The 23,497-nt window shown below is 34.4% G+C and overlaps 1 protein-coding gene across 1 annotated transcript; it reads left to right on the top strand.

The window, feature by feature from the left end:
• The first annotated feature begins 14,705 nt into the window (after positions 1–14,705).
• On the top strand, positions 14,706–23,267 carry LOC104895221 (hypothetical protein). The gene is made up of 11 exons (XM_010681668.3): positions 14,706–15,052; positions 15,287–15,359; positions 16,280–16,354; positions 17,122–17,183; positions 17,267–17,335; positions 19,230–19,258; positions 19,341–19,548; positions 19,646–19,879; positions 20,929–20,982; positions 21,085–22,112; positions 23,023–23,267. Exons 1-10 carry the CDS (start codon positions 14,939–14,941, stop codon positions 22,108–22,110), a joined length of 1,944 nt encoding a protein of 647 aa, XP_010679970.2. The 5' UTR covers positions 14,706–14,938; the 3' UTR covers positions 22,111–22,112; positions 23,023–23,267.
• The last annotated feature ends 230 nt before the right edge of the window (positions 23,268–23,497 follow it).

Below are 23,497 nucleotides of genomic sequence, written 5' to 3'. Positions count from 1 at the left end.
TCTTCCTCTTGAGCGTGACTTTCATTCTTTTCTCTCAAAAATCGTTTCTTCTTCGCTAAGTAACGTTTCTTGTTGAACAAGAAACGTCACAAACCTTTTCTTGAAGCCGAAAACATGTTCCGCCGGTCCTTGCTGCTGTCCCAGCTCGGCGCCCTCTTTCCTCCTCTTATTTTGGTTGTTTTCTTTACTTCTCCTTTAAGATTCCATTAAAGTTCTAATTTTTATTGTTATTTTATTATTATTTGCATGATTTCGATTTGAGTTATTATTTTTATTATGAAATATGTATTTTTCGGATCATATGTATAAAGAAAAAATTTCAGATTTATTATTTTTAGTTTTAATCATGAAAGATGTGATTTTTAGGGTTTTAAATCACTAGAAATCGTATATTTAGAGTATGAATATGAATTTTGATTGGAATACGATTTTTATATTCATTTAAAATATTTTCAGAAGGTTTAGAAAATTTTATAGTTGCTGGAAATTCAGAAAGTTAATATTTTAAGGTTTTTAATGGTTTTTAATCACTAGAATAGTTTATCTATACTAGGGATTAAAAATAATGAGAGTTTAAATTATAAAAACGATTTTTAAAGAAGTTTAAAAGGGTTTGGGACGTTTTAAAGTTGCTGTATTTTTTTAGTACAAGTATTTACTTGATTTTTTGGTTGTTTTAGGCGGAGAATTCACTGTAGGGGACTTTTAGTGCTTAAAAGTGGCCTACCGTTACGTTTATACGAGGTACGTACATAGTCTACGTGCTAAATGGTTAGAAACATGCTCTAGGGATGTTTTAATTTGTAGTATCATGTATAGGACCTTGTAGTTCATATATATGATTTACTGAGATGGCTTTACATGTTATTTGCTTGTATGCTACATGTAAACTAAGAATATGTTTAAGTATGACTTGTTTGTATGGAAGTTTGATGCAAGCAACTAAGTTTAGTTTGGTATTAATTCGTGAGTGAATTAATGTAAGTAAATTGGAATCATGGATTCTTTGAGTTTATCATTTATCTTATAAGAACCGAGGATCTTATTTGGTAATTTGAGTTATACCTATATAAAGGTACAGTTTACTGTTGGCTAGGTTCAACAGGCAAGTTAGTAAAGAATAAAAGAAGTTAAAAGAGTCTTGGATGCTAAGTTGTGAACACTTATTAATTCTAAGATTAAAAAGGAGTTTTGTGATGTTATGTGATTAGTAGTTGTGAGTATTATGTGCTTGGTTGGTGTCAACACAAGTATAAAATGAATGCAACGTAAAGTGAAACGAGAATAGGTTATAGACTTTAGACTGGTGCACGTCTAGAGTTGGACACTAAGGGTTGGGTACATAGTCCGCCGTGATATGTATTTTCAGGTTGGATTGATCACCATTCCTCTTTAGTTCAAAGGTTCCTCGATATCGTAGGTCATTCTGGTTTACGGAGTCATGACCGTATTTCCTATTTCAGTATAGACAACTCGTCCCAATAACTATTCCATTTAAAGAAGAAATAAAAGTTAGAGTCTAGTTCAGTAAGAGTCATCTGCAGTTGTTATGTTATTATTATTTTATTCTATAAGTTGTATTGTAGTATCATGTTTAGGATTATTGTTGTCTGATATGTAGTACTCAGCTTTGCTGATTACGTGCTTGTCTGTGTTTGTGATCATGGCTTTGCCTATTGATCCTGTGGTGATCCTTGGGGGAGCAGAGTCAAGAAAGCATTGACATTACAGGTTCGAAGATGCATACCATTGGGGAATCTGGAATGGAGAGGCTTTTGTGACATTAATAGTATTTAAGTTGTTTCTAGGAATTTATATTTTCAAACTTTAGCTTTAAGTTGGTGTGTTTCAGTTCAAACATTGTTTGACTCTTATTTCATAAGTTTAATAAAGTTGGTTTTGTTTTAGTAAGTTTTCCGCTGCAAAATTCTGAGTAAGCCGAAACGTTTTCACACGGGCGATAATGCCTGGGTAATTCTCTAGATTTGTTATAAAAGTATTTTCTAGAAAGAGAGAATTATCGGGGTGTTACATAAAGGGTAGAGAATTCTGCTGCAATAAAGAAGGAAAAAAGCAAGAAAAATCTGATAAACAATATACAAAGCTTGACAGAAGAACTGGATGCAAGGCAATGGTTTATTTTGAGATAGATAAGAACAATCAATATGTTGTTGTACGACATAAAATGGAGCACAACATGGCTCTTACAAATTTATAGTATAAAGGACAAATGGTGTCGTTGCTTTGGCAAAGACAAATTTTCCGGAGGTGTATTGTCTTCCCAAAGGAGTGAATCTACAAATCATTCCTTGTCAAGAAGACTAAACAAAAGCACATGTTTGTGTGACTTTTACAACGCATTTTGTGAAGTCATCGGTGAGTGGAGAAGCAATGAGGGAAAAAAGATAATGAAAGATGTTGGGAAGGTTATCCACAAATTGTTGTGCCTATGTGAGTTTCTACACTATGCCTCTAGACATTATACTATTGAAGTCTATAAGGTTTTTCAAAAAGAATTCACAAAGGGAATGTCTTTTAGACACGAATTGCTATCACAAGATAATAATATCCTGATATTTCTAGTCCGGAAATCAAAAGAGGATATTTTTGGACATGTTGTGACTTACGATGAAATCAACAACAATGTTTGTTGCACTTGTAAAAGGTTTGAGGAAAAGGGCTTCTTATGTAGGCATATACTAAGGATTTATCATATGTACTCTGTTGAAACAATACCAACTGTCTTCATGTTGAACCGTTGGACAAGGACTGCAAAACCAACAGATAAAGAAGCACCTTTGGTCAAAAAAATTGGTGCTACAACAGGAGCAGTTTGGAGACTCCAAATGCAAAGAAAGTTTCACAAGTTGTTATGTGCTAGTGATGAAAATTACCAATCTAGAGAAATCTGCAATGAGATGTTCGATAATGCAAGATTCGAGGTTGAAAAGCTGATTGGGAACATATACTTTTCAGATGAAGAAGAGCAAGAACTAACTTTACAAGATGAAGATATGATAGCCAACCCAAAAGGAAGAAGGGAGAAATACACAAGCAATGAAAGAGCCAAAAGCATTCTTGAAATTAAGACCACAACAGCTAGAAAGAGGAAGCAAACAACAAATAACAAAACAAATCAAAACAAGAAGCAAACAGAAGATGAAGACATCAATGGTGAACTCGGAATATTGCCATATTTTCCTGTAGATAACATAAACATCTAATACCTTATTTGATTTTTTGTTATTCTTTTTGGAATTTACTTGTTATGTTTAGGAATTTGATAAATTAATCTTACAGTGATTCAAAATAATGTAAATGAACATGAAGAATTTTGCTCAATTGTTGCTTTGAATAAATCCTTGTCACTTACTTGTTGCAAAATTGATTCTCCAAAATTACTGTTCATTAGCATAAATTGAACAAATTTATATGTTCATTTGTCAAAATGTGCATTGTTATTTGATGATGTGATCATTATCTTTTTTAAATGTTTGCTCATTATCTTAAAATGAGCATATTTTATTTTGCTCATATGTGCAAAAAAATATTATTCTTTGCTCAGATATAACAATTAAAGAAATTAAATTGAAATGAACAATATTTTAAGTTCATTTTGGAAAAATGTTCATTAGCATAAAATGAACAAATTTATATGTTCATTTGTCAAAATGTGCATTGTTATTTGATGATTTGATCATTATCTTTTTTAAATATTTGCTCATTATCTTAAAATGAGCATATTTATTTTGCTCATATGTGCACAAAAATATTATTCTTTGCTCAGATATAACAACTAAAGAAATTAAATTAAAATGAACAATATTTTAAGTTCATTTTGGAAAAATGAGCATTAATGTGTTGCACATGTTGTAGAATATATGCTTTAATTGAGAAAAAGCATATTTGATTTTGCTCATATGTACAAAAGATATAATTGTTTGCTCAAATAATAATAACTTAAGAAATTATATCAAAATGAACTATATTTTAAGTTCATTTGCAAAAATGAGCATTAGTGTATTGCACATTTATAAAATATATCCTTTAATTGAGAGAAGAGCATATTATATTTTGCTCATATGTCAAACATAATATATCTCAATTGAATATTTAGACAATTAGTTAATGAAAATGATAAGAATACTAATACCATTAGACACAAATGATAAGAAAACTAACAACATTATACTAAAATGAGCAAAATAGTATATTGTATAAGTTCAAAAATATATGCTCAAGCAAATATTTTCTTACAACACACACATAAAATGTATTCAAAACATTAGTACTAAGTAACTACAAAAACTAACTATATTCATTCATCCATAATAAGCAATAAAAGCCAAAAAACTATTGAGCTACTTAAACTTCTCTAAACTTCATCTTCTCAAACACTTATTGAAGTTCATTTGCATCGTTTACAACAAACTCAACACAATATTTTTTACGGAGCTTGTTGAACACTTTCACCTGCAAATAAGTAGCACAATCTAGTGAGCTATATTATTATCAATAATTAGAGAGTAAAAATCAGTTTGTAAGCTACAAACAATACTATACTTACATCATGTTTTTTTAATCCGCAATCAAACTTAATCCCCTTATAGCATTCCATATGCCTCATGACACATATACCACAGTTAATATGGTCATCACTTGTGCTCCTGCTGTGTATCCTCATTTATAACATTCCTAACCACCCCCAATGTAGGTTCTGCAGCATGTTTGACAGGTACAGACTCATCTAGCTCTACATTCTGTAAATCTGATTCACTGTCACAGAACAAATGAACATATCATAGTTAACTTCAATATTTAAACTGATCATAGTTACAAAAAATAATAATGAGCATATAATTTGTACTGATTCTAAATGAACACATAACAATAATTATAGAAGGATTCATAATTATAAACAACATATACGAAGAAATGAACACAGATTCTAAATGAACACATAACAATTATAAACAACAAAATAATCTACAATTATTCTAAATGAACACATATACGAAAATGAACACAGATTCTAAACGAACACATAACAATTGTAGAAGGATTCAAAATTATAACAACTACATATAAGAAGAATCAATTAAAAAATGAGAAATAAAAACCTAGGTTTTACAAATTTGAATTAAATATCATGATAAACAAATAAAATCACAAAACTACAAAATTATAAACAACAAACCAAGAAACTAAGCACATTCTCATTTTCCATCATTCTAAACCACAAACTAATCTACAATTATTCTAATTGAACACAGATTCTTGACTCATTTGAAAATCAAACTTCATAATTCTAGCAGAAGAAATTAACTCATTTCGATAAAAGCAACAAATACCTAAAAATTAACAAAAAACCTAATATGGCCAAAATTCAAAAAAACAGAGAGCTCGCAAGATCAAAACCTAAATTATAAAATTATACCTTTGCATTGAAGTTTCTAAACCGAGATATTCAGACATTTGAGTATTATCGCCGTATTTTTCGAGGAATTTGTCGCAGTAAAATCCTATTGCTGTTTGAAGTGTGAAAGGCACTTCAAAATGATCACCACAATCTTCAGACATCTAACAAAATAATGTGAAATTCAAGCAAAAAAATGAAAAGAGCTTGAAAATGAGCATCAACAGCAGCTTGCAAGAAGCTCGAACCAAGTAAAAATGGCGGCTAAAGAGTGTCAGAGAGGAAAAATGAAGAAGAGAGAGACATAGTGACAGAGGAGAGAGAAACGTAAAGAAAAAGAGGAAAGAGAAACGTAAAGAAAAAGAGAAGAGAGAAATCAGACATATTAATATCTACCTGCTGCGTGTAATTAAGTTGCAGTAAATTACCAAAATGTCCCTGGGTGTACCATGCTCATGGTACACCCAGGTCTACTATAAATATTCTCGAAAATCCATTCAGTTGAAGTCAGGTTTTACATAAATAATGCATTAACATAAATAAGAAAAAAAGAGATTGATAGACTCAAAGTCGGAGTCGGATTATCAAAGTCGGAGTCCTTTTCTTTTTAATAGTTACACTTTGACATTTTATACTATTTACAAATTGCACTTTGACCCTCGTTTGTGATTTATACGTGAATAAAAAAATAGTCATGTGAGATTTTTTAGATCCGTCTTAGTATGTATTTTATTAATATGTATCTTTTATAATTTTTATATATCCTCAAAGTTTTGCATTGACATGCGTGAAAAGTATAAGTGTAACATTTAAAAAGACACGGAGGGAGTAACATTTTTGACCTGGGGCAATGCCTCATGCAATTACAATTATCAAATATATTATTATAATTATTCATAAGTTTCATAATTGATTTTACAAAAATTATTAAAAGATATAGTTTAATTTTACTATAAAAGAAGACCTAGTCACCGAAAAAAATTAACTTTGTAATTATTGGGCTAATTTATTTTAATATTGGGCTTATATTGCCTAATTTTAATTTAAAAGCAAATTGTCTCTTACAAGACAAACTCTTAATTTTATCAGCTTCTCATAATTTTTCTTTCTAGTGCGAAATTGAAAAATGAACGTATGATATGATAAATTGTTTTTAAAAAGACTTCAAAGGAATTGGGGATAAAAACAACGGTTTTTTCACCATATACCCCTGACAAAATTTTTTTTGCACCATATACCCTTTCGACTTTTGAAATTCACCATATACCCTTCACTTTTCCAAAAATACATCAAACTACCCTTAATGACTAACGGCGTTAAACTCCGTTAGTCATTAACCCCTAAACCCCCATTTAATCCTAATTAACTACCCTAAACCTAACCCTAATACTAACACTAACCCTAAACTTAACTAACCCAAAAACCTAGCCCTAAAAGCCCACCAGCCCAACCCACCCACAACCCACCACCCTCACCCCCACCCCCACAACCCACCACCCCCCCTAACCACCCAAACCCTAACCAGCACCGCCACCACCTGACCCACCACAACCTGACCCACCACCCTCACCCTGACCGGAATTTCGCACCCCACCCACCCACCGGATTTTTGCACATGTGACCCCACCCTGACCAGAATTTTGCACCCACCCACCCCACCGGATTTTCGCACATGTGACCCCACCCCTAATCGGAATTTCGCACCCCACCCCACCCCCACCAGATTTTCGCACCTCCCCTTCCGCCATCCTCCACCACGCAACCCCCTTCCGCCATCCCCGACCACGCAGCACCCCCCTCCCCTTTTCTCGCAGCTCCCCCTCCCCTTCTCCCCCCTATTTCAGCCTGATTTCAACGAGTTGAACTTGCGGCTGCCGTATTTTTTGCGGTGCTGTGCAAGTTTAACTTGCGGCTGTGCGAATTTCTCGTGGTGCCACCCGACGAGGCTGCGCGCGTTTGTGCTGCGGGTTTTGTGCTTCGGGTGTTGTGCTGCGGGTAGCGGAAGAGGAGGGAGATGCGGCGCTGCAGGTGGCGGAAGGGTTTTGGAGGGTTTCGGGGGTGGTGGGGTGGTGGGGAGGGAGACTGCAGTGGTGGGGGTGGGGGTGGGGGTGGTTTGGGGTGGATGTTAGGGTTAGGGTTAGGGTATTAAGATTAGATTTAGGTTAATTACTTAGGGTTAGAGGGTGATTAGGGGTTAATGACTAACGGAGTTTAACGCCGTTAGTCATTAAGGGTAACTTGATGTATTTTTCGAAAAGTGAGGGGTATATGATGAATTTGGAAAGTTGAAAGGGTATACGGTGCAAAAAAAAATTTGTCAGGGGTATATGGTGAAAAAACCGTAAAAACAACAATGTCAATGTCAATGGAGCTGGAGCTGAAGTAAGAGAATGTTATTACCTTACTAAAAGTGTTAAAGATCACAAGACTTTGTCTATGTATTCATAGTAAAATATTTTTATAAGATGTTATTATGTTTTATTTTTCAACATCTATATAAATATATTAAAAGGTGTTCTTATCAAAGGAACGGTAACACATGTCACTCTACTCAAGCTTATAATATACATGTTTATGATCTCATTAAAAAATATTAATATGTGTGGCTACTAGAAAATCGAACACATAATCTTTGAAATGAAATGTGGTAGTTTAACCGTCCATTACAATTCATTTCAAAGATCATGTGTTCGATTACTAATAGCTATACATTATTAATTTTTTTTAATGAGATCATAAACATGTATTATTATAAGCTTTAGTAGAGTGTCACGTGATACCGTTTCTTTGCTACAAACGTCTTTTAATATATTTGTATAGATTACATTTGTTCCAAAAAAAAAGTTGGCGAATAACATAATGCTTTTTCTTTCACTCTTTTGGAAGATATAGTAAAAAAACAAAAATAAAATATTACTTCCTCTATCCCATAATATAGTGCCTACTTCATTTTTGGTGGTCAAACTTTAAAATCTTTGACCGAATATTCTCATTTGTATATATAAAAAAATGATTCATTTGGGATCTTGTTAGATTCGTATCAATGTGTATTTTCATAATATCAGTTTTTTATATTTTTTATCAATACGAAATTGAAGATATTAAAAGTCAAAGTTATATCTTGAACACCGTGTAAAAAAAACAAGCACTATATTATACTACTCCCTCCGTCCCATAATATGGTGCTTCATTTCCATTTTGGGTGTCCCAAAATATAGTGCTTGGTTCTATATTTAATTCCATAATTTTTTGTGATTTGCCTAGAAAAATCGTGTCATCATTATTTGTTTGCTTCTTGAAAATAGTTTTTTTGCTTTGTTTATTTCAACCCAAGGGTTGCATTTAATGCTCTTTCACCAATTATTCTTCATTCTCTCTCCTAAGATCACCTTTTTCTACACAATATTTATTTTAATAATAAAAAGTTTTTACTTTCCTCTTAGATTCTATTTATCTTAATTCCCGTGAAAAAATGGAATCAAGCACTATATTATGGGACGGAGGGAGTAGGACGAAGGGAATACTAATATACCTGTGTAAGTATACTCAACCTGATAGGCTTATTTTTTCACATTATCTTTCAAGAAATTGGGCCTTTTCTTTCACGAGGTTAATTACACTAATACCCATAATTAGATGGCGTATATAGCAAACAAATCACTAGCTCAACTAATCTCATTTATCGTTGTATGACATCTAGATTCTAGAGGGCAGTCAGGCACGAAACACACATAATCAATCCAACAAGAATAAAGACACCAGCCAGCAAAAGGCTAGATATATACACCTAATAATAGCAAAGAGAAGTCGATATATTAAAAGGTTAGCAACCTCATCATTTTATCACAAAAAAATTACTAATATCATATCTTCAACAATTATTTACCTTGATTATTCCTTTGAATATCTTTCTTTATATAAACCTTTTCTCAAATCAACGAGTGCACTTTTACACTAACTGTAATATCTTTACATTACCGGCCACTAACTTTATGGTCAAAATTAAATTTTGACCATAAGTGTTGGGGCCGGAGGTAATTACATGGGGGGTGCAATTTCAAAAATACAATTTACAAGGAGAAGTAACACACCCAACAACCAACAAAACGTCCAAGGCCTTTCATACAAGAAGTACTACTACAAGTTTTGGAATCGTAGTAAGATGGTTGAGAACGGTAATAAGGCCATGACATTAATGGCCCATGATGCCAGCAACCATGCCTCCGTCCGCCCCGATCGATATCTGCTTAGCCAAGCCACCATGCGCTCCGATAGTGGTGTGCTTAGCCCTGTCTCTAATGAATCAAATATTACAACGTCTTCAGTTAGTTCCTTGCCTAAGGAAAATCATCAACAAAATAATGAGGTTGAGGTCGTGGAGAAAGTTGAATATGAGAAAAAGGATCAATTCACTCACATGAGTGATAAAAATGATGATGATAATTGGGAAGAAAATCAAGAGGAGGGTAATTCAAGGTTTGCTCGTTCACCTAGCTTCAAGGTGTATGTCACACATACAAACCACAAAATTGATGGTACATTTTCTAGTCCTTTAGCAATAACTCTTTTTTTCATTATTATATCTTGTAAGGTTGTTAAGTCATCTAATAATTTTGATCTAAAATTTTTGATTTTTTTTTTTATCCATATGAGCCACGGAGGCGGTACAAAGTACAAAGAAGGGGAGGGGGGATTCGAACCTGTGACTCTAAAATTTATGATTATGAGTGTATGAAACGTATATAGCCTCTTAAATATTAAACCACTTTGTAAAAATTATTATATCAACTGCTACATTTGTATGATATGCTTAAACTATAAAGAGCTTATATTAAGGTGTAAAATTATTTTACCTTTCCCCCCTACTTCTAATTATAGGCTCCATAATATTTTGTCTTGAGGTAGAGTTTTCCTTTTTTTCGACGGAGATATATGGTTATCAGGTCTAATAATATTTTACTACTACTATTATTGTTTACATGTATTTAAAGTTAAATCTTGTTTACTTTTACAGATAGCAAAAAGTCGAGATCAAACTTAAAAATAGAAAATAAACCTAATAAATCGGGACAACTCCAAAATGAAGAACCAACAACATCCTCAAATAGACAGGTACGTAAGCTATCTTGACTTAATATAGTACTACTAATCAAGAATTCAAGAGAGGCATACATGCTAATTAAAACTTAACCCATATATGGGATGAAGATAATTAGGACTTTAGCAGTATGAATCTTCATCATTTCTAACAATTAGTTATGTGATCATTTGTCAGGGAGACTCAATGAATTCCTCCAACAAAGCAAGTGTACGGCAGAGGTTTCGAAGAATTATACCAAATATAGTAATCAAGACCATGTTTGGAGCAGCACTTGGCTGTCATAAGCCTGTTCATGTGATCAATTGACTATAACAACTACTACTATAAAGGGACTCAAAATTTGTTGTGTTACATTAACACAAATGATGTCATTACTGTAAACTTGTGTAGCAAAAAAATTAAAGTTGTTTTACATTTAAAGTTTGCCTATTTAATTCTTCTTTTATTTGGTTTCTGGCCAAAAAAATCATCAAAAATTATTAAAAGAAACTGTCTAATTTTAATATAAAAGTAGACCTAGTAATATATAATTTTAATATAAAATTATTAGGGGACTCAAAATTTGCTGTGTTACATTAACATAAATGATGTCGTTACTGTAAACTTGTATAACAAAAAAATAAAAGTTATTTTACATTTAAATTTTGCCTATTTAATTCTTCTTTTATTTGGTTGCTGGCTAAAAAAATTCATCAAAAATCATTAAAAGAGACGGTCTAATTTTAATATAAAATTAGACCTAGTAACTAAATGGATTAAACTAGTCACCGCAATAAATTAACCTAATTACTATTGCAAGACAAACTCAAAAATTATAGCCATCTTTGTGACGGCAATCACGTACGGGTCATGTGAGGAGTAGTCAGAGTATTTTATTATAATAGCACATGAAAAATTATATCTATGGCTAGTTTGAATCCTTCAAAAAAGAACAAAAAGAGTTTTGGGCTCATTTTTCCTTTAGTCATAGAATATATATTCTCATCTAATCTGTATCACTGTATGTCCAAAGACTTCAACATCATTAGAGAAAAGGGAAGTTTCTTGATAATTTTGTATAGATCATAAATGGCTTCAACTAAAAGACTCCATGCGAAATTTCTTTATCAAATGGAGAAAATGTGTTTGCAATCACACGCTAAGCCAACAACCATTGAAATTGTTCCAGATACTTGTGTATAGCCCTATTCGGCAATTAGCTGATAGTATTAGCTGGTTTGACTAGCTAATTGTATTAGTTGTTTATGATAGAGAATGACAAATATATATTGGGCATGCACATACAAACCCATATGAGGTTCCATCCTAAAACTAATTGACAACGAAAAGAGTAACCCATTAAGCTTATATATTAGTCATTCGCTCTCTTTTTTCAATGTGGGACAAACTCACATGTAGGTTAATAGCTTAACAATTTATATAAAAGTGTTTGATATATAACTGATCGATAGTTGATTGCTGCTTAATTGTGTTAATTGACCAATAAGGACATATACATAATCCATGTTATTCTACTTTTTACAAATGTAATTTTTAACAACTTTAGGATATAAAAGTAATTTATCCCACTCATTTTCAAATCTCTAATGTAATAAAGTTGCTCCTCTCATATTTTTCAAAAGAGCTTTTTGGACCTAATAATCTATTACAAACCTCTCTTTACGAAACACTCAAATTAAAAGATTGACTAGTTAAGATCCTCCAATATAAATTCAAATCTCTAGTTTTTACTCAAATCTCTCTTTACCAAATAAGATCTATATATACCTACAGGAAAAAAAAAAAAAAACACACACACTTTATCACATATTCAAAAAGTTAATAGATCAAAAAGTATCTTTCAAGTTTCAACCCAGCTACTTGGGTCTTTAAACTTGATAGTTAAGTGAGAAGATTTTGTTTGGATGTTGCATTTCACCTCACAACCTCGTGAGACGAGGTTCGTTTCTCGTGGTCCATGGCCCATGGGCAATAGATATAGAACGTAGGTTGGAAGGAAGGGCTAATTTCTTATACCATTGAATGCATTGGAATAAGATCTAGCCTCATGTATGTACACATAACACATTCCTTTAGAAAATAACAAGATCAATTTTCAACAGTGTTCTTAGATTCGAAAATATTTTACTCCTATCATCTTATAATATAGTTCTCGATTTGTTTTTTAGGTGTCCCAAAAAATAAATATTCCTATTTTAAATCTTATCAACTTTTTAGTTATATACTTGTTCTCAATTGTAATCCTGCTGGTTACTTTTTTTTTTTTTGTCTAAGTTTAAAATTATTGGTTGATACAATCAACCCAATTTACCAAAAGCCTTCACCAATACTTTTTTTATATTTTGTTTTTAAGAAAAAAAGAAAAACCATTTACTTTTCATTACAAGTACACATTGAAAACAAATCATAATATATTTCATGAAAATTGAGAAATATAAACTATATTATTAAACGGATGAATTAATAAAAAAAAACTATCCATAAGCATACACCTCTAGTTAACGATCGTCAAGATTAGGGCTGCATTGAGCCAGTCATAATTAGGAGCGTAAAAATTTTCCGCTAATGGACAAATTATATCTAGTTAAGGTAAAGATCGGTGCAAGTCAAAAACGAGTCGTGCCGTAAAAGGTCCGGCTCATAAAGGGAATACCGGACTGGTCGATAACAGACTAATAATAAGTTTGTCGATAAACGAAAAAGAAAAGTAGTGGAAGAAGAGAGATAAAAGTAAGTATAACTAAATACGAACCCGACCAAACCAGGGGTAGTAAGACAGATTCATATTTGGGTAAACTGCAAATATAACCTTTTTACTTATGTTTTGGTCGAACTAAGGGTGCGTTCTATTCAACTTATTGGACCTGGACTTATTGGAACTTATCTGAACTGAACTTATTGAACCTGAACTGAACTTATTGGAACTTATTAAACCTGATTGGACCTGATTCAACTTATTGGACCTGATTGAACCTGATTGGAACTTATTGGACCTGATTGAACCTGATTGACCTTATTGGAACTTATTGACCCTGATTGAAACTTATTAGACCTTATTGGACTTGATTGAAACTTATTAGACCTTATTGGACCTGATTGAAACTTATTTGACCTTATTAGATAAAAACATTGACCATGAATAATATAAATATTACCACTAATGTAAATACTACCCTTAAAAATTTTTATGGAATAATAATTATTATAATTCGTCCTTTAAAAAATAATGATTATTAATTATCTCTTATGATAATTAATTTAACAAAAAAATTACTATTTATATATTTGCCTATACATAACTTTCATCACTAATATATCTAATAGTGTTGTTTTAATTTTATAAAACACTAGTAGAAAATCAAAAAATTAATTTTATAAAATACTAGTAGTTACTAATTTAAGCTGAGCAAAAGGCAGTGAACTTTCATTGTAAAAGGCTTGATTATGGGTCTGATTCTCCTTTTCCTAATCAATGAAAATAAAACCAACTTATCAAAGAAAAATAATACAAGTATAATACTATACATTGTGGTACTTTAATAAAAAATTCTAATAATAACATAATCAGCTAATAGTAATATGAATAATAAAATAATAGACATAATACAAATAAATAATAAAATAATAGACATTAATACTATATAATCATTGTGGTACTTTAATTAAAATTCTAATAATAACATAATCCGCTAATAGTGATATGAAATTATGAATAACAAAATAGTGGACAATAATACAAATGTTTATTATTTTTTTTTAAGGGTAATACAAATGTTTATTAAACATTGACTATTTGGACCTTATTGGACCTTACAAGACCTGATTGGAACTTATTGGACCTTATTAGACCTGATTGGAACTTATTGCACCTGATTGGAACTTATTGCACCAGATTGGAACTTATTGGACCTTATTAGACCTTATTGGAACTTATTGCACTTATTAGACCTTATCTGAACTTATCTGAACTTATTGGACCTGGAACTTAATTTTTTAAATTGAACAGAACGCACCCTAAAGAAGCTGAAAACGAAATGATTCATGAAGACGAGACCCCTGAAAAAATGACGTGGTGGGCACAGCGCAACACCCCCTTTGGGCCCTCCATTTTCCCATATTGGGCCACAAATTTGATGGTATTTGGGCCCAATATTGACAAAACACTTCCACTCCATCTTCCTTTTTCCTCCCCCGTAGCCCTTTTTTGACTGTTTTGTCTCTTCTTTCTCTCTCCTCTGTCTTCTCCTTTTCTCTCTCTTTCTTTCTACTGAAACTTCAATAGATCATGTGAACCAGCCCCCAACCAGCTACCTTCCTTCTTTCTCTCTCCTCCATTCTTTCCAACACAGAAGAACAGTAGCTTTTATTTTATTTTATTTTTATTTTTCTTCAAAATTTGAGTTTCTGGAGAAATACTGAAAATGAAGTCATCGTTTGGGAAGTTGAAGAGATTCGCATTCCAGAAACATGATGGTAAAGAGAGGAAAGAGTTTCAACCTCCTCCTAAACTCGATCATCTTGCTCTTGCTTCTCAGGTTTTTTTTTTTTTTTTTTTTTTGGAAGTTTAATTTTATAGCAATTTCTGGAAATTGATTGTTAGTAGTTGCGTTTTAAAGCTTGAATTGAAGTTATTATTCAGTTTTTCGATGCTCTGAAGTTTCTAAAAATGTGTAGTTTGGTTAATTTAGGGTTGCGTGAACTCTGATGCTATTATTTTACATTTTGATCTTAATGTAGTTTGAATTTTTCTCTTTGGTTCATGTTGACAGGAGATGCAAGATATGAGGAATTGTTATGATAGTTTGCTTTCAGTTGCTGCTGCTACTGCAAATGCTGCTTATGGTATGGTTATCGAAATTCATGTCGATGTAGCTTTTCGTAATTTCATACTGTTGCTGAAATAGGATGTCGAAACGAAAAGATATTTAACTGTGATTTTTTTTGGATATATTGCCAATTTCTTTGTGGTTTTGGCTTTCAAGGATTGTCAGTTTTTTGCAACTCAGGGAATATTCGAAGAGAACATTTATATGTGCCTTAGATGTCTAGTTGCGAACTTAGATTAATGTATTAATCGTTTGCCTAACATCACCGAGCTGCCTCATGTTTTGTTTTCCTACACTTGTTTGATTATTCTTGCATCTATAAATTTTAGGCAACTGTAGAAAACTTCATTATTCTTCACTATCAGTGGCTCGACTCATAATGTATTACGAGAAACATTGCTTAGGGAGTTGCTAGTCAAAATGCCTCCAAGAAGTGAGGAATGTTGGATCATAATGTCTTCCTGTCTATTAACCCCTAAGTTTGGATTCCAATCTTGTTTTCCCTTCTTTGTTGCTTGGATTTAGATGCGTCTCTTAGGGACGTATGATATATGCACAGATGGTTTAACAAATTGCGAAGTGGACAAATAAACCTCTCTGTGGTTGCAAGGGTACGGCTGTATACATTAGACACCCTCTGCCCAAGCCCAAAGACGAGAGCTTTGTATAAAGGCATTGGAGTAAAAAAAAATTATTGTTGGAAGGTGTTTCAGGTGGTAGTCGTTTAGGTGGTAAAATTGAGAAATCGCTGTTGCTTCTTGTGCAAATAGGCAATGTTCCTATTGGCTTATCAGATCCTCTGCATCTAATTTGTTATTATAAAATACTTTGCATTTTATCTTTTGTTGGATTTCTAACTCTGCATCTAATTTCTTATTGTGAAAATTTTGCATTTGACCTTTTTTTGGGATCTTCTAACTTCTACTGCCATTGTAGAATTCTCCGAGTCTCTGCACGAAATGAGTGGCTGTCTACAGGAGAAAGCAGAACTGTACAAGGATGATGAGAGTAGTATGTGATCAACATTTTCTTCCAAGATGATTCAGATCTTGTAATATGTGTTTGCTTGTTGCCTTTGTGTGTGCTTGTTGCTGTCGAAGATCTTATTATGGTTGACATATTTTGCTTCTAGAGCGGTGAAGTATTTATATTTCTAGTTTTCCCTGGTTAAGTTGTCGTCTGTCCTCATCTTGCATAACAAGATGACAAATGCTGCCAAATTATGGGTTCAGAGGCAGATTTAGACAAAATTGTGCATAATATTGAGTCACTTATGTTGAGCTTGTGTGTCCGTGCTTGTGCTGAATACATTTGAATGTCTTCTTTTTAACCTTCTAATTGCATGTGCTCTTTTCATATTAATGGAGATATTATACAAAAATATTGCATGATGCACAGTCATAAGTTCCTTTATTGTCCCTTATCGTGAGTTTGCTGAGAATGTTCTTGAGTAAGTCTATATTTCAACATTTAAGCTTTATGTGCTCTATTTTGGCATGATAGTTACTTTAGCAGTCATTTTTTTTCTCCTCCAGTGTGATTGGTTCTTTTGGACTTTAGGACAAGTAAGATATCCTGTCAGGATATTGATCTACTTATATTATTTGCCAGCTTACTGGATAGATGTAGACCAACTTTATCCGCTGATGCCGTCTTTGTGAGAACTGGACCTCCCTCCCCCTCTCCCTCTTATAAAACAAGAGAGCTCTGTCAATTGTCATATTGTGGTGTTTTTTTATTATGAACTTTGTAGGTAATGCTCTTTTGTTACTTTGCAGAAAAGATCTTCATGATGCTGGGAAAGGTTCAATTTGAACTTCATAAACTTGTCGACTTTTATGTAAGTGGTAGTTGCAGTTACATGGACATGGAGTTTATTTTGTTTCAAATGAGTTGCTCATACTTTTTCTTATGTATTTTCAGCGCTCCCATATATTCCTGACAATTACAAAGCCATCAGACTCTCTTCTTGTTGAACTTCATACTGTGCAGGTTTGTATCACGACCTTTGTCACTTTGATTGATAGGCAAGTAATCTGATTTTGTTGCTGCTACTGCTATTGCTTGTGTTCAATATGTTTGTGAAATGAATCAAAGCTTCTATCTACCCAGACTTTTGGTAAATTATGGTAAGCATAAATTTGGTGGTTCTGTGTTGAATGAGCTGTAGTGCTGTACTGCTTGGGGCCTGCTTCCTTCAGCCGTTATACTAGTACTGTAGTTTAATCCTGGAGATTACAGTCTATATGGAAGTATGACCAATCTAGACCTACAGTGAAGTGTATTTGATTTAGAAGTTGAACGGTACATGGGAGTAATATGATGCAAAGTCACACCGATTTGGAGTATAGGCTCTCTTTGTGTATATTTATGGAGGTGATTACTAGTGTTATGTGGAACACAGTATGCTCTGTTACGTGGAAAAGGTAGGGGAATGTGACCCAGTACTTGGTTTTGCTATACTTGTCCAAATTTGTATGACTGTACGTCTGTACCTTGTAACTTGTCGCAATTGGCACAATCCAGATTATGATTCACAGGGTGCACTAGTGAATTGGGTGATATTGGTGATGAGTGATGACTCCTGGCCACTGAGGCACTGACTCACTGAATGCTAGAATAGTTTGCCTAACCTGCAATTTTTTTCTAGAAAAGCATTACCAGCATAATGGGCATTTTCCCTATTCTGACCTCTTCATCATGCAAGTGGGAAGGTTCCTGTGACTTCAGGATAAAAGCTTCAAAAGTGAGTCTCAATCTCTTGCAGTTCTGTGTTAAGTCCAGGTTGGGGTTGCTTGTAGGAGTTGAATGGAAGAAATGCAATACAAATTGGATAAAAGCGATGGTGATATGATTTCTATGGCAGTTTGTTGGCACTTCTAGGCCTCTTTGGCCTGTAAAATGCTTCTGGGGCTTGTGCATCTGGTTCTTTCTTTGTGCTCTGGTCTTGATTTAAGGACTTCATCTGGTCTTAATTTAAGGACTGTCTGGTCTCATCTAAATAATTATCTCTCAAAAGATCGTACTAGTCGATGTGAATCCACTATCTATTGCATTGTAGCATCATTATATTGAGGCTGATTATAAGGAATTAGTTGCGATTGATGATGGTTTTATCTCCTTTCGTGGTTGCCTATGGGACGATGGGATTGCGGAGAGTTGGAATGAGAACTATAAAGGGGTTAGATGATTTTAGTACTTAAGAACTAGAAGACGCATAAACCTTAAGATTGTAGTATCACGGGATGTATGCATATCTAGGAAAACTGATGAAATACGTTTGAACTGTATGCGTGAGGCTTGATGACTGACTAAGTGCTTATAAACCAGTGCGCTGAGATTATTATATGCAAACACGAGTTATCTGATGAATCTTGACAATCCTCAACAAAATTGTTTTCTAGTGGTTTTGGCAAGGGAGCGCTATATAAACTTAAGTCTTTCGTCTCTAAAATATCTGCCACCTTCAGTTTTTCCTGTTTCTTCCGTAAATACTGTCAACACACTTCCTCCTGTGCGACTTTAAAATCTGACAGAATTGATGATAGCATGGATGGCTTGGGAAATCTTGTTGGCAGGAATGAGGCATTGCGGAATCTGCTCAAGGACGAGCTGATTTCTGATGCAGAGGTGTTGATGCTTTTCTGCAATTGGAAAAGTCAATCTTGTTAATTCTAATCTTGATTTTTAAAATTTTGACCTATGATGATTGGTTTCTGTATGATTTTATGTGAAAGAGGATGAATTTTGGTTGAAAAACGAGCTGAACTTGGTCAATGATGACAGAGTTTTTTTTTTTTTAGGTTATTACTCTTTTGTATTTGAAGTATGAGCATTATTGTAGCAATAAGAGCTTAACTGGATGTATTTATCTTTGTTTACATAGGAGATGAAAGAGCAGTGTGATGAGAAGAGGTAGGGACTTTGGCTTTGTAGTGCTTGTCATCCTTTTCTTTTGTTCTTGTTTTAAAAACTTAGATTATTATATCATCTTCAGAAGCGTATACGAATATATGATGGACCAGCATAGGGAAAAAGGGCGGTCGAAAAGTGGAAAAGGAGAAGGTTTTTCTTTGGAGCAGTTGCAACAAGCTCACAATGAATATGAAGAGGAGGCGACGCTATGCCTTTTCCGGTTAAAGTCTTTAAAACAAGGACAGTCTCGGAGTCTCTTGACACAAGCAGCTCGTCATCATACAGCTCAGGTTTTCCCATATGAATAAGACTATCGTACTTTTGAAATTTTACTGCTGTCATTGCTGATATCTTACCAATAAAGTATTTCTTTCGCTTGAATTACAGTTGAATTTCTTCAGAAAGGGACTAAAGTCACTTGAGGCAGTTGACCCACATGTGAAGCTTATTACAGAAAAGCAACATATAGATTATCAGCTTAGTGGGCTTGATGAGGGTGGTGATGGGGAGGACGAGGGAGAAAACAGCTATAATTCTAAAGAAAATGGGGAATTAAGCTTTGACCATCGGCAACATAAGGTAGGAACTGAAGCTGCTGCAACATCAAGGAACTCAATGGAGGTGAGAAGTTGAAATTGTCATATCTTCATAGCAGGGCATCTATTTGTAGGTTGTTAGTAGCATGCCTAGATTCACTATTTACCATTGAGCTTTGTGTCTGACTGACTGTGCATTTGTGTATCTCCTCATAAACTCATGGATATCAGTAAATCCTCGAGTAAATATGTTATGTCTTCTTATATTTCACTTGTTTGGTAACTATCATTCTGGAAACGAGTGGACATTTTTGTTTGTGTTTTGATAACTTTGATCAAAATGTTTTCTAATGGTTTTATTGTTTGTCGAAGACATATAATGTCTTGAGTCTTTGATGTGTGGTTTCTGTATAGCTTTTGTTATTTTCTGGTGGCATTGAGAGCTGCAGAACCTGATTTTGTTACATGTAAGCTGACTCACCATTTACGGTCCGTTTGGTAGATGGTGGTAATGGGAATGAATTTATATGTAAATTTGTGAAGAAAATCATTGTTCATTCCCATGGTAATGCTAATTTATCTTATAGTGTCTATTTTTCTTCTTGAATTTTCATTCCCATCCAATACCACCTTGTTAGGTGGTAATGAGTGATAATGAAAATTAGGGGTGAGTTTGCTTCCCTATGGAGAAAAAAACACAAACTTGAGGGTTGAAATTGTCTCCCTAATAAAGATTTTAAGTGTGCTTCCTTTGTAAGCTACACTTAAAATCCATTCCCATTACTGCAATTTATTAACGACTACCAAACGGGCCGTTAGGGTAAAAAGTAGCTTGACTTCTGCCTTGATAAATCTCTTGCCCTATCTATTATTGTGGATGAGGTCAAATGGCACCTTATTCTTCTGCCATAGCATGAGACAATGCTGAGGATTCATTGCGGTTTACCCTCTTCTACAAAATGGGATGTTATACAAGTGGGTCAGTGCTGGCTGCTAACTAAGCATTTCTAGTAGCATCTGGCCTCTGGATTGTACTCCCTAAATCTTAGTAATCATGAAGCACTGCATTTCATTGAGGGAATTTGACTTGCACCATCTTGGGCTATATTGTTGATTGATTTGGTCTCATTTCAGTTGGACCAGGAAGACCAATATTTTCCCAAAGCTTCAACCGTGGACAGTACAGAGGTATTCCTAGGTTTTGGTTTTGCATATAATAAATGTTCATATAGTTGATAGGAGTATGACATTTCTAAGTCTGCAGTCTAAAGCAATTCTCTCTGGCTGCAGTTCAGTTTGGAGAAAGTCCATGGTGATTCGCAGATGCTAGAAAGTGAACCGAGGATAAGCAGCTACAGTCACTCTGCACCTATTATTCCGGAGAAAAAGTTTGATCCAGCTGAGAGAGCGAGGCGCATGCGTCCATCCCTAACACAAAAGTTTCACACTTATGTATTGCCTACACCTTCTGATGCAAAGAGTTCCAGTTCTTCAAGAACAAGTTCAGCTCCGCGTACAAGGCCGGCAAGCATCAATGCACACAATATTTGGCATTCATCTCCTTTGGATACACCAATAAACAAGAGAGATTCAAAAGACAATAACCAATCAACATCTTTCTGTAAAGCACCCTCGTTAAATGATGGTAGGGATTCTAGCCAAGACAACCAAGCCACCACACTTCTGCCCCCTTCTTCGGCTGATGGGCATTCATTTCAACAGAGTGACTCAGTTGATGCATCTGATCATAAAAAACTAAAAAGACAATCTTTCTCCGGTCCTTTAACCAGTAATTCTCGTTCTGCGAAACCTGGTTTCTCTGCAAGTGGCCCCATTATTTCATCAAAGCTTCCCCCCCTGCGTGCCTCTGGCCCCATGCTACCTCAGCCTTCATCTCCAAAGACATCCTCTCGTCATTCTCCTCCATCCGTATCACCGCCCAAGATAAGTGAGCTGCATGAACTTCCTAGGCCTCCAGGTATTGTATCCAGCAAACCTACAACATCCTCCGCTTCAAGTGGTCTTTCAGGTCCATTAGGCTCGAAGAACTCAGACTTTCCTGTAGAAAATAAAAGCATCTCTACTGCCTCCAATACAGCATCTCCCTTGCCAATTCCCCCATTGACTGTTCCAAGAAGTTTCTCCATACCTTCTAGCCACTATAGAGCGAAGGCATTAAATGTGACAAAGCTTCTGGAGTCTCCCCAACTTCATGAAAAGGACATTTCTTCTCCTCCGCTGACGCCCATGTCTTTTGCTAATGCAAATGCAGTTTTAGCATCTCCTAGAGCTGGGAATCAGTCTAGTGGAACATAAAGGTAATATATTATCTATATAAATCCCGTACCATTACATTATTCCTTGGTAGATACCTCATGATTATGCGAGGCCACAAAGTGCTGAGTGGTAGTTCTTATTGTTTTGGCCCTTGAGGACTCAGAAAGTTTGGTTTTGATGTGAGAAAGAAAAAGTTACGAGAAACATCAAAGAATGCAGTATGGTAGACTTAGGATTAACTAAACATCAGCCTGTCGAATTCTCTTTCTACTGTCATGACTTCCTCAAATCCCACCTGAACCCCATTTTGAATTGTTGTTGCATGACCATCTGTGTATCAGCTACCCCGTCTTAGAAGTTAATATATGTATCTTCTGTGATCTTTGATCAAGACTCGAGGAGAAGCAGGATATTCTCTGCTCTCTGATAATCCTGTAACCCTTTGTTTCGGTAGGTAACTTCTTTTTTCCTTAGTTTTTCTTTGTGTGTGTGTGTGTGGGTGTTAAAATACAAATATTTAACTGCAAAAACAACATTAGAGAGTCTGATACAATCCGAAAGATAATAGTCCATACAGTAATTAGGGAGGTCGGAACATATCCTAGTTACGGTCATATGGTAATTCCTCCTTGCTGTCATTTGTCAACTTTTGCAACTGTAATTCTCTATTATTCTGAAGCTAATCGTCATCAGAATATCTTTTCAATTTACCCCTTATATTCTCATAATCTCATGTACAGTTTATCGATCCTTCAGGTCTCACGTTAGGTTGAACAATTAAGTTCTTGCACTGTTGCACACACTTGTCATCAATAAGCTAATTTTTATCATCCTTCTTAAAAATGTTTTAAGGGCTATCATCTCTTAAGATTTGTTTTATATTTTCAATATTTACAATATGGAGTCTTGTCGGTTTATGTTAAATTGTCGAATGATTTGTGTTTGTTTCAGGTGAAAGAAATTTTACGAAGTTTGGTGTGCATGACAAAAGGTACTAATTTCTCTGCCTCTTGTGATGGGCGCGGCTTTGTTGTAAATACTGTTAGGTTCCCCGTCTTGTGTAGGCACATAAATTGCAATTTTGTTTCTCAGCTGTAGCCTCTGGAAATTCCCGTCTGTGGCAATTGTATGTAATAGTTGTAACTTGTAACATTTAGCCGTTTCTTTTTAAGTCAATAATATTTTCTTTTCCTTGACTTGGAATGAATTTTTTTTTTTTGTTTTATTTGCTAGAGTGTTTGAGCTTGGAGAAAGTATATTTTGAGAGGAATATTAGTTGTGGTTTATAGATGACGGGAAAAATCAAAAGTAGTGGTTGAGGGGGGGGGGGGGGGGGGGGGAATGAGGGGGGGGGGGGGGGAAGAATGGGGGGGGGGGGGACAATGAGCGATCCCTTGATGAAGAATTACTGTTATCTCTAACATTA

Source organism: Beta vulgaris, chromosome 6 (assembly GCF_026745355.1).
Source record: "Beta vulgaris subsp. vulgaris cultivar EL10 chromosome 6, EL10.2, whole genome shotgun sequence".
Taxonomy (NCBI): Eukaryota; Viridiplantae; Streptophyta; class Magnoliopsida; order Caryophyllales; family Amaranthaceae; genus Beta; species Beta vulgaris.
The sequence above is the reverse complement of the archived record's forward strand: the minus strand, read 5'-3'. Positions and strand labels throughout refer to the sequence as shown.

What these genes read in the sequence shown, in the direction of transcription:
- LOC104895221 (XM_010681668.3), top strand. Translation starts at nt 14,939, where the DNA reads ATGAAGTCATCGTTTGGGAAGTTGAAGAGATTCGCATTCCAGAAACAT. An exon ending in ATCTTGCTCTTGCTTCTCAG is followed by an intron (nt 15,053 to 15,286) that starts GTTTTTTTTTTT and finishes TCATGTTGACAG; the next exon opens with GAGATGCAAGATATGAGGAA. An exon ending in ATAAACTTGTCGACTTTTAT is followed by an intron (nt 17,184 to 17,266) that starts GTAAGTGGTAGT and finishes ATGTATTTTCAG; the next exon opens with CGCTCCCATATATTCCTGAC.